The sequence below is a fragment of the Ovis aries genome, chromosome 3, assembly GCF_016772045.2.
Source record: "Ovis aries strain OAR_USU_Benz2616 breed Rambouillet chromosome 3, ARS-UI_Ramb_v3.0, whole genome shotgun sequence".
Classification (NCBI taxonomy): Eukaryota; Metazoa; Chordata; class Mammalia; order Artiodactyla; family Bovidae; genus Ovis; species Ovis aries.
The window spans coordinates 156,499,434-156,514,803 of NC_056056.1; the positions used below are offsets into that span (position 1 = coordinate 156,499,434).

A 15,370-nucleotide genomic window follows, 5' to 3' on the forward strand; every position below is an offset into this window, starting at 1 on the left:
AGAGCGCGCAGTTAGTATTTCTGTGCGTCCCCGGCCCGGCTGCTGGGTTCCCGCCGCCCAGAGTAACCAGTCGATAGGTAGGCCGTCTTTTCCCTCTTGTTCAGAGCATCTCTCTCCTGCCCAGGTTGCCTCTTTCTCATCTACCAGCGCAAGAAGCCTGGCGGCTTTTCGTTCCAGTCTGGACAGCACTTCCTGGGCTGCCGCTCTGCGGCAGCTCTCTTCGTTCACCCGAAGAGATGTCCCCATGGTTCGGCAGTAAAGCAGATCAAGTCCCCACGGACTCCTGTGGCCCAATGCCCGCCCATCCAGCTGTGGGAATCAGGCTTTTCCCGGAGAAAACCCCAGGAATCTAGTTTAGAGAAAACTCCTAAGTCCCACCCACCCCTAAACCCGCTCCCAGCCCCAGGGGAAAGTGGAAAACCAGGAGAAATTCCTTTCCCCCGCTGTGATACGCGCACGCAAGCAGCCGCGGGGACTGCCTCGGGACCAGCGACTGCGTTCTTCCGGTCAGCGAATGCAGGCAGGAGACAGACAAGAGGCATCAAAAAAGTTAGTTACACTGCAGAGGAGGGTGGAGAGGAGCGGGGCAGTAAGAGACGAAATTCCCGTAGTCGAGTTGTCCTGAGAATGAAGTTAGCCAGACTGGCTCTCCAGGGATGGGCGGACTCTCGGCGCAGGGAGAAATCCCGGCTGACGCAGGTGGGCGTCACGCGCCAAATTCAGGTTCAAGAGCACCCGAGCGGGCAGTGGACTCTGGATTTCTAGGTGCCATGTCTATTGAAGTCACATGCAGAGTTAAGGTGATTCTTGACGGAGGCTTGAGGAAATGATGGGAAGCCCTGAAAAGGTATGACACGTCCAGTTCTACGAGTTTAGTTTGTTTTTAATTAATAGAAGAGCGGGGAAGCATCACCACAACCGATACACCGAGGAATCTGCGCGTTCCAGCCCCACCCCTGCAGCAGTGATGCAAAAAGCACAAATCACCGAAGTAGGAAGTTGAGAGAAAGGAAAATCCTGGGAGGAGAGGAGAGGGAGGTGGCGAGAGTAGGCACCGAACAGCCTCCAACCACTGGGGCGAGAGGGAGCGCGATCTGGAGAAACAAACTCCGTATCAATAATCTGAGTTTGGAGTCCAGGGCTTTCGGAGACTCAGAGCGCACCTTCCAGGCTTCGCCGGAGTTGAGACAGGGCGGAGCAGGGAAAGAGACGTGCGGCTCGACCGAGAGCGGCTGAGTCGGCTGGTGAGACTCTGCGCCCGGAGACGCCTGCAAGAGAGCGAGCAGAGCCCGGCTGGCGGCGAGCGCTGGCAGGAGGGAGCGCACCGCGCGAGGAAGCGGGAAGGGAACGGGCCTCCGCCGAGGCCGAGGGGGCGCTGCATGGACAGCATGCGATTCTCAGGGAGCCCCAGCGCGGGGCCCGCGAGTAACTCCAGCCGGTGGTGGCCTCTGGACGCGGGAGGTGCCAACACCAGCGGGGACTCGGAGGCGCTCGGGGAAGACGGCGGCCCGCAGGCGGACACGCGCAACGAGGAGCTGGCAAAGCTGGAGATTGCCGTGCTGGCCGTGATTTTCGTGGTGGCCGTGCTGGGTAACAGCAGTGTGCTGCTGGCGCTGCACCGCACGCCTCGCAAGACGTCCCGCATGCACCTCTTCATCCGCCACCTCAGCCTGGCCGACCTGGCCGTCGCCTTCTTCCAGGTGCTGCCCCAGCTGGGCTGGGACATCACCTACCGTTTCCGCGGACCCGACGGGCTGTGCCGCGTGGTGAAGCACATGCAGGTGTTCGCCATGTTCGCCTCGGCCTACATGCTGGTGGTCATGACGGCCGATCGCTACATCGCCGTGTGCCACCCGCTGAAGACTCTGCAGCAGCCCGCGCGCCGCTCTCGCCTCATGATCGCCGCCGCCTGGGTGCTGAGTTTCGTGCTGAGCACCCCGCAGTACTTCGTCTTCTCCATGGTCGAGGTGAGCAACGTCACCAAGACCTACGACTGCTGGGCCAACTTCATCCATCCCTGGGGTCTCCCGGCCTACGTGACCTGGATGACCGGCAGCGTGTTCGTGGCGCCCGTGGTCATCCTGGGCACCTGCTACGGTTTCATCTGCTACCACATCTGGCGCAAAGTCCGCGGAAAGACAGCGGGGCGCCAGGGCGCGGGCGCCCCCGCCGAGGGCGCGGGAGAAAGCGCCTTGTACCGAGGAGTCCTGCACGCGCGGTGTGTGAGCAGCGTGAAGACCATTTCCCGCGCCAAGATCCGCACCGTGAAAATGACCTTCGTGATCGTGACGGCCTACATCGTTTGCTGGGCGCCCTTCTTCATCATCCAGATGTGGTCTGCCTGGGATAAGAATTTCTCCTGGGTCGGTAGGTGTCAGGACCGCGGAGGAAGGTGAAGGAATGGGGGCTCTGTGTTGGGGATAGAGGGAGTTGGCGAGAGAGGGAGAAGTGGGGAGAGAGAGAGACAGTCTTTTCATCACATCCTCTAGGGCCATAGTTCTTAACTTAGTGAATGAGAATCACACCTTGAGTGGAATAGTTAAAAGATAATGTAACCAGCTCCTAAAACCACAAATCCAGAAACTATGCCCTCCCGTCAGCCACGCAGTTACAAAACAGAAAAATTTACTCTCTGTCAAAGCACTAACAACAGTGTTAATATCCTGCTTTCAAGTCTGCTGGATTCAGGGAAATATTTATACTGTCACGACTGCTTTTTGCTAGCTTGTGAAAAGTAACACACTGTAAAATTTTTGTAGAAATGCCCTAAATAAGGGTAAAACAGACATATTTTTCTGAAGAAAGATTAAAAATTTTTTTTAAGTTTTATTTATTCCTCATCCAGCCAACAAATATTATTGTGCCTATTTTATGCTTGGTCTTGGGGGTATGAAGATTAAACTCCTTGAAGGAAGATTCTTAAGTCATTTCAATTTGGCATTTAGCTAGTGTTCCATTTCTCAACATGTTTTAATTTTTTTCACTGTGCATAGGTATGTTGATGATTTCCATTCTTTTTGAATAGAATCTTGGTCACAGATCATGATCACTTTAAGATTTGCATCTTAGCACAAAGTTTGATGAAATAATGTGTAATTTATTCTGGCATAACAAGAGTGAGAAGACCCAAATTTATATTAAATAAGGAAGTGTCAATGCTTGCCAATTATTCTTATCTTTAGAAAAGGTATATTCTCAGTGCCTAGTTCTACTGTGAAAGTTTATATTTATGTGGTTTGACAATGCAATTACACACAAAAAAAAATGGTTCAAAAGACTGTTGGAATTTCTTAATTCATCCATTCTCCATAATATAATCTAGTTGTTCAAACCAGAATCAAAGAGAGTTTTCTTTTAAAATTAAAAGAAGTTTCTAATTAGCCAAAGAAAACAACTAAACACTGCATCCTTCAGGGACCTAGTTGAACTATCCCCTTCTGTAAAGAGTTCTTACTACAAGAATGTGTTTAGTATTAAGAAAAAATTTAAATGACTAAACATGGTCCATAGTGTCATACTTTTGCCTAAGTTATCAGGATGCATACAGTTTGGTATATGTGGCTATAGACTCTTGAGATTTCACTGAAATGGCAGCCATTCTGTAAGTGCTGTCTCCATTAGCATATGCTAGTGCTAACACAAATGATTCAAAGTTTTATTAATAAATGATTCAGTATTCTTAGCCTCTTGAAAGTCTCCCTCATTCTACTTAAATATTTTAATAGTGGCTTAAAATATCTGAATTAATTTCAAGGCATCTTGCTCATGAAAATATTTTACAACAAAGCAATTTCTATTCACCAACTATTTCCCCAATTGATAAACAAAATACTTCATTTTCTATATTGACCCAAGACATTTTCCCACTTTTGTGAACCAATAAAAGAATGAGTTTATTCAGTGCTTTTACTTGCGTTTGATTAGTTAAATGCTTTCTCCTTATGTTTTCCATACAGAGTCAGAAAACCCAGCCACCGCCATCCCTGCATTACTGGCTTCCTTGAATAGTTGCTGCAACCCCTGGATATACATGTTTTTTAGTGGCCATCTCTTGCAAGACTGTGCCCAAAGCTTCCCATGCTGCCAAAACGTGAAACGAACATTCACCAGAGAAGGTTCTGACAGTATGAGCCGAAGACAGACTTCCTTCACTAACAACCGAAGCCCCACCAACAGTATGGGAACATGGAAAGACTCGCCTAAATCTTCCAAGTCCATCAAATTCATTCCTGTTTCAACCTGAGCCCCCTGTGTTCACACAGTCTAACTCTTGTAATGGACTTTTCAGCCCATTGACTGAATCCAGCTAGAATTATCAGACAAGTGAACTTATATGAGATATGATTAATCAATCTGTTGAGTACAAGACTGTGTTTCTCCTTGCATTTTTCACATTGCTACAAGCAAAAGCAATGAATTGTTTTATACAGAATGTTAATAAAAACATGCAACACTAAAATCTGCAGACCTAGTTCCCAGAAATAACAGAAGCCTTATTTCTATAGGAATAATCATAACCATGCTTTATATTTTTCTGTAGGTTTCCTTTCTTTTTATTTCTGACATAACTAGGGCTTGATTGGTTTAGAAGTCATATAATGTAGGGGCATTATTTCTGAACAAAGTAAGTTCATCATCAGGGTTTGAAAGGAATTGGAAGAGACTTTACAGAAATTATTTTTGTGTCCAGTAAAATCAATTTGTGTATCAGGAAATGCAGCCTCAAACTGTGGCATGGAGATGGGATGGTGCCTTGGAGAGATGTGAGAGCTTGGGGCTTATTGATCATGGGGTGCCTGTTGCAGAGTGAAAAGGGGAAAGTTCTGTTAGAAGCTATGGTGAAGGTGAAGTTGCTCAGTCGTGTCCGACTCTTTGCGACCCCATGGACTGTAGCCCACCAGGCTCCTCAGTCCATGGAATTTTTCAGGCAAGAGTACTGGAGCGGGTTGCCATTTCCTTCTCCAGAGGATCTTCCCAACCCAGGGATTGAACCTGGGTCTCCCGCACTGCAGGCAGACGCTTTACCATCTGAGCCACCAGGAAAGCTATAAATCACCTCAATTTCAGAAACGTCACTTTAAAACTGGCAACTTCCTCCTCTGGTTCCTCACATTTTATTGGATGTGAAAGGCATGATTACCAGGATATTGAAGGTTAGAGAAAATGTTGTCAGCTGGCCGATGATATCCTTTTTGCTCTCACTGCAAAGTTGCTTTAAAGTCAGATTTGTATGACAGATACCTGATTTTCTTAGAAGGGTAGAAAAGACAGATTGCCCAAGGGACTATGGAGCCTAATCTCTAGAACATAGTAAACATGTTTAGACCAGTGTTCTAAGGTATCCTGTGCTATCCTGGATATTAACACCATCATTACATCCTGTTTGGGAAATTCAGATTCATAGCTGTGAGTCTTCTAAAAAGTGACTCAGGATACTGAATGTCCTCTCATGACTAATTAGAAATAACTTGGACCTTCCTTCTGATCTCCCACCCGTCTAACAGTTTTATAGTAGAGGAGAGACAGGGTTGGGCAGGATGAGGGTGAGGAAATAGAAAACTGCTTTGCATCTAGTCTGCCTTCCTTCGTTATTAAGCGCGTGACTTGAGGCAAACAACTTCAAATGACATAAAGCCTCCATTTCCCTGGCTGTACAACGGCGCTGATAACACTTACTTCACAGGGTTGTTGTAAGGACTAAATGAAATCAAGTGTATGAAAAGATCTTCCTAAACTGTCAAATGCTATATGAATGCTACCTCTTGCTTTTATCATAGTATTTTGAGGCGGGGGCGGGGGGTCTTCAAAACTGCGCAGCTTATTCCTGTTTACTTTTCACTAACCAGAATGTATTGGTTTCATATCTGGCATACAAAATCCTACAATTTAAATATAGCTCTGCTGATTCATTGGAGAGTGTCAGCAGCGGCCCCTACATTTTAACTTCTATCTAACCAAAGCTTTCCAATTTAAAGAGAGCATTTGCTTTCCTCTGGATGCCAGTCTTTCATTTCTAGACAAAGATACATTATGATACTACTTGGCTGTTGTTACTGCATTCTCATTAATGAAACACAGTGAGCTATTTTGTATGGCTCCTTTTCCTTCTTAGAGACCCTGCAGTGATTTGAGGATACATCATAAATATTTCGCACCCCTTAGAGGAAGTAATAGTTATTTTGATAGCATATTTTTTTTTAACTTTGCAGATAAGAAACTGAGCATTGAGTGGTACTGTCAGAGCTTGGAACCATTAACCTCACTCCTCTTCATTCTCTTACCTTTGCAAATTCCCTGGTGTTTTACTCCCTGATTTTATATGCATAAAAAATAGCTTGCAAATGTTTTATAGAGGTTAGCACCTAGGTTTTAGAATTCTGCTTTTTAAAAAATAACAAAGAGCAATGACCAATATGAATCATCAAATAAATTCTCCATTCTTCATTATTTGAGTCACAGCAGCATCTCAGTGCCCCTGCCCTCTGTAACACTGTCAGCCCTTTTGACAACTTTTCTTTTGTAGCTCAAAACTAAAGCCTTTCGGGTTGGCACAAAGAGCCCACATTTTTCCTAAACCCAATTCCAAAATAATAACCTCACAGTTCTTGTATAGATTATTTCAAAATGTTAACATGTATCTCCAAGTGAAAAAATTCTGTTTGAATCTCATTTCTAGGAACATCTCTCAACTAAGGTACAAATTAACCAACCCCCCCCCACCCCGCCCCAGCTGTGTTCTCTACTTTCAAATGCATCAAGAGATGAGATGGTAGAACAAGGGCTGAGGGGACATCAGAAGATCTGGGTGCTAGCTCTCCACTAGGCAAGTTCATGGTCTTATTCTCTGTGGTTTAGGCTGAGAAGTTTAACTTATCAGGCTGCCAAACTTTCCTAATGATATACAGCCAGAAATGGTATTTATATCTCCCCAAACAATATCCCAAATTGGAAGAGTCCTGATTGTCTATTTCAGAAGAAAGAAAACGATAGGTAGTAAGCAAGAAGCATATGTTGGGAAGGGAAGATTTCCCTTTCTTGACTAAAGAGGACCTGAATGTAACAAATGAAGGGCTGCAGTCAAGGATAAGTGTGTTCCATCGGCTTATTTTATTGGGCAGTTATCTGAGGGAACATCCTTCAACTATACAATATTAATGTATCTATGTGGGTATGAAAAGTGAAAGTGTTAGTTGTCCAGTCATGTCCAACTCTTTGTCACCCTGTAGACCACAGCCTGTCAAGCCCCTCTATCCATGGCATTCTCCAGACACAAATATTGGACTGGAGTGGGTAGCCATTCCCTTCTCCAGGGGATCTTCCCTAGCCAGGGATCGAACCCAGGTCTCCTGCAGGCAGATTCTTTACCATCTGAGCTACCAGGAAGCCCCATGTGTGTATGTGAAATGCAACTGATAAACACCTACCAGTAAGGAGAAACTAGCGGTATTTCTTTCGGACATTTGATAAATATTGACAATGAGAAAGTCATCTTTAAGTACATATTAAGTGCTTAATGGGTTAATTTTTGGACATGTGTCTTTAAAGTGTAAAAATAGCTGTGAAGAAATTGGTGAAATTCTTTAATTAAATACTTGTCCTACACACAGAACTTTCATCATCTGCAAATAAGTCTCACATCATAGTTGAGGGAAGGGTGGGTTTTGTTTTCTTTTGTTTTTACAAGAAGAAGGTATTTTTATTTTATTTTTTGACAATACTGTGTGGCCTGCAGGATCTTAGTTCTTTGACCAGGAATGGAACCCATGACCCTTGCAGTGGAGAGTCTTAACCACTGTACCACCAGGGGATTCCTGTGTGGTTTTAAAGAGAAAAAAAAACGTACTCTTACTAACATGCTGTACCATTCCAAACTTATTTTATTTCCTAGAATGGACAACCATTGACAATTGAGAAACACAACTTTCATTCTGTTATTCACAATGAAGTAACCAATTAGGTTAAATTTTATGTTTTTCAGACTCTAAAACCTGTATTTTTGTAGTATAATTGGATACTCAGAGCTTTAAATAATAGCTTCAGAGTTTGACTCTACCATAATTAGAAGCCACCTAGAGAGAAACTGAGCCTCATCCTTAATCCCAAATATCAGAGATTTGATTCCTTTAAAGTCATGTCAACTGGGCCCTTATGGATTTTCATACTGGAGGCTACTTTAAGTTCAGGGTAGGGGCCACCTGGTGTTAATCCTGGAGATGCAGAAGCAATGGCTGTATCCCTGCCCACTCTCTCCCAGTGGTCCTTCCAGTGCCTCTCATTAGCATCACTTGACATCATGAGCAACACATGGAGAGTAAATACCAGAGAATGTTTCTTGATTACAATTTGACCTCTGCCAATTTGAGCAAAACTTTAAGAACTCTTCATAAAAAAAGTTATTTCCTTGAAGTCCCCAAGAGGGCCTTAAATGAGCTGAATCACATAAATCATGAGATCCTATTTTCACATAGGCATTTTCAGAATATTGTTCTAACTCAATTTTTAGGTACATTAAATTATGATGAATGAAAATGTATATGTGGTCTACAGTATGTCAGTATCAAAAATATATATTACAGGTGAAAATTAAATGCCATTTTTCTTTTTTATTATAAATAATATATATATCTCATCATAAAACAAAGTATTATAGGGTATGTTAAACTTTCTTGTATTCCAAGGTCAACTTAGCAAACTCAGAAAGGGAAATCTGAGAATAAATCTGATAGTAATATCAGAAAAATTAATAATTAGTATTAATATAAAATAATTAGCATTTCTACACTTCAAAGTATTTGTCTTTATATAATAGAGTTTCTGACTTAATATATTCTATGATGCTTTACTTCATTATTGTAGCAAATTTACTAAGAATTGATGTTGTATATTTAGTATTCCATTTTGGAACAGTTTTTCTTAAATGTTCTGTATCTCCTAGCTTATTAAGCTGTATAGAAGAATTTCAATGTGTTTTCTTGGGACAATTGTATGGTTATAGTTTTGAACAATATTGAAATGTTTTGTGATTATATCTAATATTCGGCCCTCTACAGGGGAAATAAAAAAACAACACCTTATGGGATTACATTGAAATAACTGGTACATTTTTACCCAGGTTTATTGTGTAGTGACTTGATTCTACAAATAAAAATAAATACCAGCTTTTACAAATGGATGAAGAAGATGTGGTATATCTATGCAATGAAATATTATTCCATCATAAAAAGAATGAAATTCTGACATTGCAGCAACATGAATGGACCTAGGGGAATATTAAGCTTAGTGAGACAAGCCAGAGAAAGATAGATACTATATGATATCACTTATATTTGGAATCGAAGAAATAACACAAATGAATATATGTAGCAAAACAGATATAGACTCACAGGTACCAGAAGCAAACTTGAAGTTATCAAAAGGTAGAGAGAAGGGAGGAGGGATAAATTAGGGGTACAGGGTTGACATATAAGAACTACTATGTTAAAAGTAGTCAACAACAGGACATATTGTAGAGCGCTGGGAATCATAGCCATTATCTTATAATAACTCTTGGTGGAATATGATGTTTAAAAATATTGAATTATTATACTGTGCATCTGAAACTAACATAATATTGTAAATCAACTATATTTCAATTTTCAAAATGTCTGATCAAAAAAAGGGGAAAAATTAAATTTGTCTGAAATAATTCTCTTAAAATCTCATTTAATAATGAAATATATTTCAAGCTAATTATGCTGATTTTGAAAAAAGACATAGACCTGTTCTACAGCTGGTAGCTACTGATAGGTTTATATTTGAGCACAAATATGTTCATGTTTATACTCTTTGATTATAGCAAGAATAGGTGAAACTTTATAACTGCCTTTTCAATAAATTATAATTACAAAGCAAATTATTTTTGTTATAGTATATATTGAGACAACAAAATTACTAGTTTAGCTGAAGTCATGTGTGCCATCCTCTAAAAATGTCATCTATTTACACGTTTCTAGAACTTGGTGAGACTGACTTCTGGGTCCATTTAACAGTCTTTAAAGTTGTATTTCTTTCAAAAATTGTGATTTTTTACTCTGTGGGCTAGTAGACGCAAGATCATATTAACTTATCTTGTAACATTGTTTTTCTTTTACAAAGTAAGCCCTAATAGCATAAACTAAAAGGGTTTGGCTTAAATTCTGGAAGCAATGAATGCCCAGAATGGAAGAAAGGGAATTTGAAGTCTCTATTTTAAAATACTATTATTTTAAAACTCACTGTTATTTTAAAACACTTATAACTGTTTAAGAATAAATAGGATTTCTACCAAAGAATATTTTCACAAGATCCTACAAAACAAGTAGAACTGAAACAATAGTTTCATTGTATACCAAAAGAGATTCATAAAGAAATGCACTAGTATCGAATTTATTCATTCATCCACTCTTTCTGTATGTATCCCTTCTTACTCTCTAGAGTTGAATGTTTCTTCCCTTCTGCTTTCTAAATGCTCTCTAAATACCTTCACTGTGACATGTATCAAAATGATTTGCAATGTTGGTTTATTCAGTCTGTCTTTTTAATGACAATCACATCATGTTTATCTTTTAAATAAAAGGTATATCTTCTTTGCCTTTGCATCTTCATAGAGTAGAGACTCTCTATAGTAGCTATGTAACTAATGTAATTAATATAGATATTCTAAATATAATATATATATGGTAATCATATGTGACATGTGTTAAACATTGTGTTTAACAAAAGTTTGAAGCTTTAATTATAAGAGCACTGTATGGTAAAAATAAATAAATAAATCAAAAGTACTATATCAGGGAATCAAACGGAGAAGGCAATGGCAACCAACTCCAGTACTCTTGCCTGGAAAGTCCCATGGACAGAGGAACCTGGTAGGCTGCAGTCCATGGGGTCGCTAAGAGTCAGACACGACTGAGCGACTTCACTTTCACTTTCCACTTTCATGCTTTGGAGAAGGAAATGGCAACCTACTCCAGTGTTCTTGCCTGGAGAATCCCAGGGACAGGGGAGCCTGGTGGGCTGCCATCTATGGGGTCGCACAGAGTCGGACACAATTGAAGTGACTTACCAGCATCAGCAGCAGCAGGAAATCAAAACCCCCAGTTTTTGACCATCAATAGCTGAATGACCTTGCAGAAATCACTTTAATAAATCAGGAAAGCCTAATTAATACCATCTTGATGGGGAATAAAATGAATTTACAGATTCAAATCCAAACAATCTTATGAGAAAGGCTTTGTAACCACCACAGTAGTGGACATTTGTCCCTAGGCACAAGCCTGTGGGAATTCAGTGGAACTTTAGTAGAATGTGCATTTATCCTTCTCAAATCCCAGCTTTCATGGTTCACCAAGTCATCCATGTTGTGACCACAACAACATCTAATTAAGTGTGTTACCTAAGTATCTGCAGCCTAGATGGTTGCCTTTAACCTTGAGCTTTTGTGCTCTCTCTTTCCTTTAATATCCAAATGCAATTGTTTTAGTCTCATCTCATGGCTCTGTAAAGTCTGTGCCTTTTCCTAGATCTAAGAGGAGTCCTGAGTATTATGAATTCCTTGTTCCTTTGAACTCTCAATCCACAGCTCACTGGCATACTCTTAGGCCTATTTTTTCTTCACTTACCCCCCTGACACCTTCCAACAACTATCTGAGCACTTGGTGCCCCAGTGGGATTGGGGCTCCCCTGAAGGATGGAGTGTCATGTAGGGGTTTAGATTATGCCTCAGCTGACCCAACTGTTTTAAAGGTTCATGGCCATCCCTTCTCAGTGGGATTAGTTGCTAATCATCCTTACCTTTAAGACCTTGCTTGTTGTCATCTTGCTCAAGTTTCCTCTTTCTACCAAGACCCCAAATTCTTTTCTTGTTTTTACAAATGCCATAAATTAACCTTTCTTCCACTTCACTTTGTAGAATTATTCAACTATTTAGCTTTTATTTGTCTAAAGCACTGTCATTTAGACTCTGTTTTTCAAAACAGTGCACTGTCTGTGAGACAGTTCCTCAAGGAAAAGAGCCATTTTCATCTCCAAAGGAATATTGTCTTTTCCCAAGACCAAAGAGCTCAAACTGCATGGAGCTTTTCAAATAACATCCTTTTGAAATGCAAATAAAAACTACAATGAGGTATCTCCTCACACTGGTCAGAATGCCCAACATCAAAATTCTATAAACAATAAGTTCTGGTGAGGGTTTGGAGAAAAGGGAACCCTCCTACACTGTTGGTTGGAATGTAAATTGATACAACCATTATGGAGAATAGTATGGAGGTTCCTTAAAACACTGAACACAAAACTACCCCACTCCTGGACATATACCTAGAGAAAACCATAATTCAAAAAGATACATGTAAGAGATAAATCCACACACATATGGACACCTTATCTTTGACAAAGGAGGCAAGAATATACAATGGAGTAAAGACAATCTCTTTAACAAGTGGTGCTGGAATGGTTGAACACATGAAAAGATGCTCAACATCACTCATTATTAGAGAAAGGCAAATCAAAACCACAATGAGGTACCACTTCACACCAGTCAAAAACTAGTACAGCCACTATGGAGAACAGTGTGGAGACACATGTGTTCATCGCAGCACTGTTGATAATAGCCAGGACATGGAAACAACCTAGATGTCCATCAGCAGATGAATGGATAAGAAAGCTTTGGTACATATACACAATGGAGTATTACTCTGAAACTGGAGCCGATTATACAGAGTGAAGTAAGCCAGAAAGAAAAACACCAATACAGTATACTAACACATAGCCAGTCTATGTCTGACGCAGGATGCAGCTAAAATACATGTACCCCAGTGTTCATGCAGCATTATTTACAATAGTCAAGACAACCTAGATGTCCATTGACAGATGAATGGACAAAGAAGATGTGGTAGATATACACAATGGAATATTGTAAAAAGTATATTTGTAAAAAGAACAAAGTAAAGCTTTGCAACAATGTGAAAGGACCTAGAGACTGTCATACTGAGCGTAAGTCAGACGGAGATGGACAAATATCATATGCTATCACTTTTATGTGCAAACTTTAAAAAGGTACAAATGAACTTATTTATAGGATATAAATAGAGTCATAGGTGTAGAAAACAAATCTATGGTTACCAAGGGGGATGGGGGGAGGAATAAATTTGGAGATTGGTATTGACCTATACACACTACTATATATAAAATAGATAACAAATAAGGACTTCTTTTATAGCACAGGGAACTCTACTCAGTACTCAATAATGATCTATATGGGAAAGTAATCTATAAAAAAGAGTAGATATATGTATAACTAATTCACTTTGCTATATACCTGAAACTAACATAACACTGTAAATCAACTATAGTCCAATAAAAACTCTAAAAAATAACCTCTTTTCCTTCATTTCGATTATGCTAGTCAAGAAACATATATACGGTACCTAAATAATTCAGATTTTGCCTTTTTATGCATTTCAGTAACTTTCACGCAATAGATATTTTTTCATGCTGGATTTCTCTGTTCCCATAGGTGTGCAGTCATAAGATCATTTCAAAATACTCTAACAGATATTCATCCCATAATACCCTTAGATGGAGGCCAATTGGGGATAATTGGGTTTCTCTTCCTTCTTGATTATTGTATATATTCTTTTTGTTTATGTGCAAATTCTACAATATCCCTTGCCATATCAGTCAAACATAAGCAATTGCACAGGCTAATTTGAGATATTGGAGAAGGAAATGGCTACCCACTCCAGTATTCTTGCCTGGAAAATCCCATGGACAGAGGAGCCTGGCAGGCTACAGTCCACAGGGTCGCAAAGAGTCAGATACAACTAAGCGACTTCACTTATAATTTGAGATATAACTGTAGATACAGATATATAATAGATGTTATTTTTTCAGAGCAGGTTTTGGTGGAAGGTACAGTGTTTTCCCATATGCCCTCTACCCCTAAAGATGCATAGCCTCTACTATTATCAACATTATTCACATGAGTGATACATTAGCTACAATCAATGAACTTAAGTTGACACATCACACCACCCAGTGTTCATAGTTTACACTATGGCTGTACATTCGACAGCTTTGGACAAATGTTTAAAGACATGCAACCACCATTATTGATGCTTTTGAACTGCGGCATTGGAGAAGACTCTTGACAGGCCCTTGGACTGCAAGGAGATCCAACCAGTCCATTCTGAAGGAGATCACCCCTGGGATTTCTTTGGAAGGAATGATGCTATAGCTGAAACTCCAGTACTTTGGCCACCTCATGCGAAGAGTTGACTCATTGGAAAAGACTCTGATGCTGGGAGGGATTGGGGGCAGGAGGAGAAGGGGACAACAGAGGATGAGATGGCTGGATGGCATCACTGACTCGATGGATGTGAGTCTGAGTGAACTCCAGGAGTTGGTGATGGACAGGGAGGCCTGGAATGCTGCGATTCATGGGTTGCAAAGAGTGGGACACAACTGAGCAGCTGAACTGAACTGAACTGAACTGAACCACCATCATGGTCTTCCCTGGTGGCTCAGTGGTAAAGAATCTGCTTGCAGTGTGGAGTCTTGTGTTTGATTCCTGGGTCAGAAAGATTCCCTGGGGAAAGCAATGGCACCCCACTCCAGTATTCTTGCCCAGAAAATCCCATGGACAGGGAAGCCCAATGAGCTACAGTCCATGGGTTCACAAGGAGTCAGACACAACTGAGTGACTCAGCATGCATGCAACCACCATTGTGGTATCAAACAAAGTATTTTCCTCAGTGCTCCAATATTCATCCTCCAGCTGTGTCTCCCCCACCTCCAGAAACCACTGATATTTTTACATTCTGTGTATACACACATATACACATGGAAGAGTGGACTGGTTCAGAATTGGGAAAGGAGTACATCAAAGCTGTATATGGCCACCCTGCTTATTTAACTTATATGCAGAGTACATCATGAAAAATGCTGGGCTGGATGAAGCACAAGGTGGAATCAAGATTGCCGAGAGAAATATCAACAACCTCAGATATGCAGATGACACCAGCCTTATGGCAGAAAGCAAAGAGGAACTAAAGAGCCTCTTGATGAAAGTGAAAGAGGAGAGTGAAAAGCTGTAAAATTCAACATTCAAAAAACTAAGAGCATAGTAGCTGGTCCCATCACTTCATGGCAAATAGATGGGGGAAACACTGGAAACAGTGACAGACTTTATTTTGGGGGGCTGCAAAATCACTGCAGATTGTGACTGAAGCTATGAAATTAAAAGACACTTGCTCTTTGGAAGAAAAGTTATGACCAACCTAGACAGCATATTAAAAAGCATTACTTTGCCAACAAAGGTCTAGCTAGCCAAAGCTATGGTTTTCCAGTAGTCATGCAT

At 41.0% G+C, this 15,370-nt stretch overlaps 1 protein-coding gene across 2 annotated transcripts; it reads left to right on the plus strand.

Annotated features, from left to right (window-relative positions):
* The first annotated feature begins 715 nt into the window (after positions 1-715).
* AVPR1A (arginine vasopressin receptor 1A) lies at positions 716-4,243 on the plus strand. 2 transcript variants are annotated; one of them, XM_027965731.3, is made up of 2 exons: positions 716-2,392; positions 3,957-4,119. In XM_027965731.3, exons 1-2 carry the CDS (start codon positions 1,380-1,382, stop codon positions 4,006-4,008), a joined length of 1,065 nt encoding a protein of 354 aa, XP_027821532.1. In that variant the 5' UTR covers positions 716-1,379; the 3' UTR covers positions 4,009-4,119.
* Positions 4,244-15,370: the final 11,127 nt, after the last annotated feature.

Bases quoted from the DNA above. Each gene is read 5' to 3' on its own strand.
- AVPR1A (XM_027965731.3), top strand. From the start codon at position 1,380: ATGGACAGCATGCGATTCTCAGGGAGCCCCAGCGCGGGGCCCGCGAGT. The intron at 2,393-3,956 runs GTGAAGGAATGG...TTTTCCATACAG, and splicing joins TGTCAGGACCGCGGAGGAAG to AGTCAGAAAACCCAGCCACC.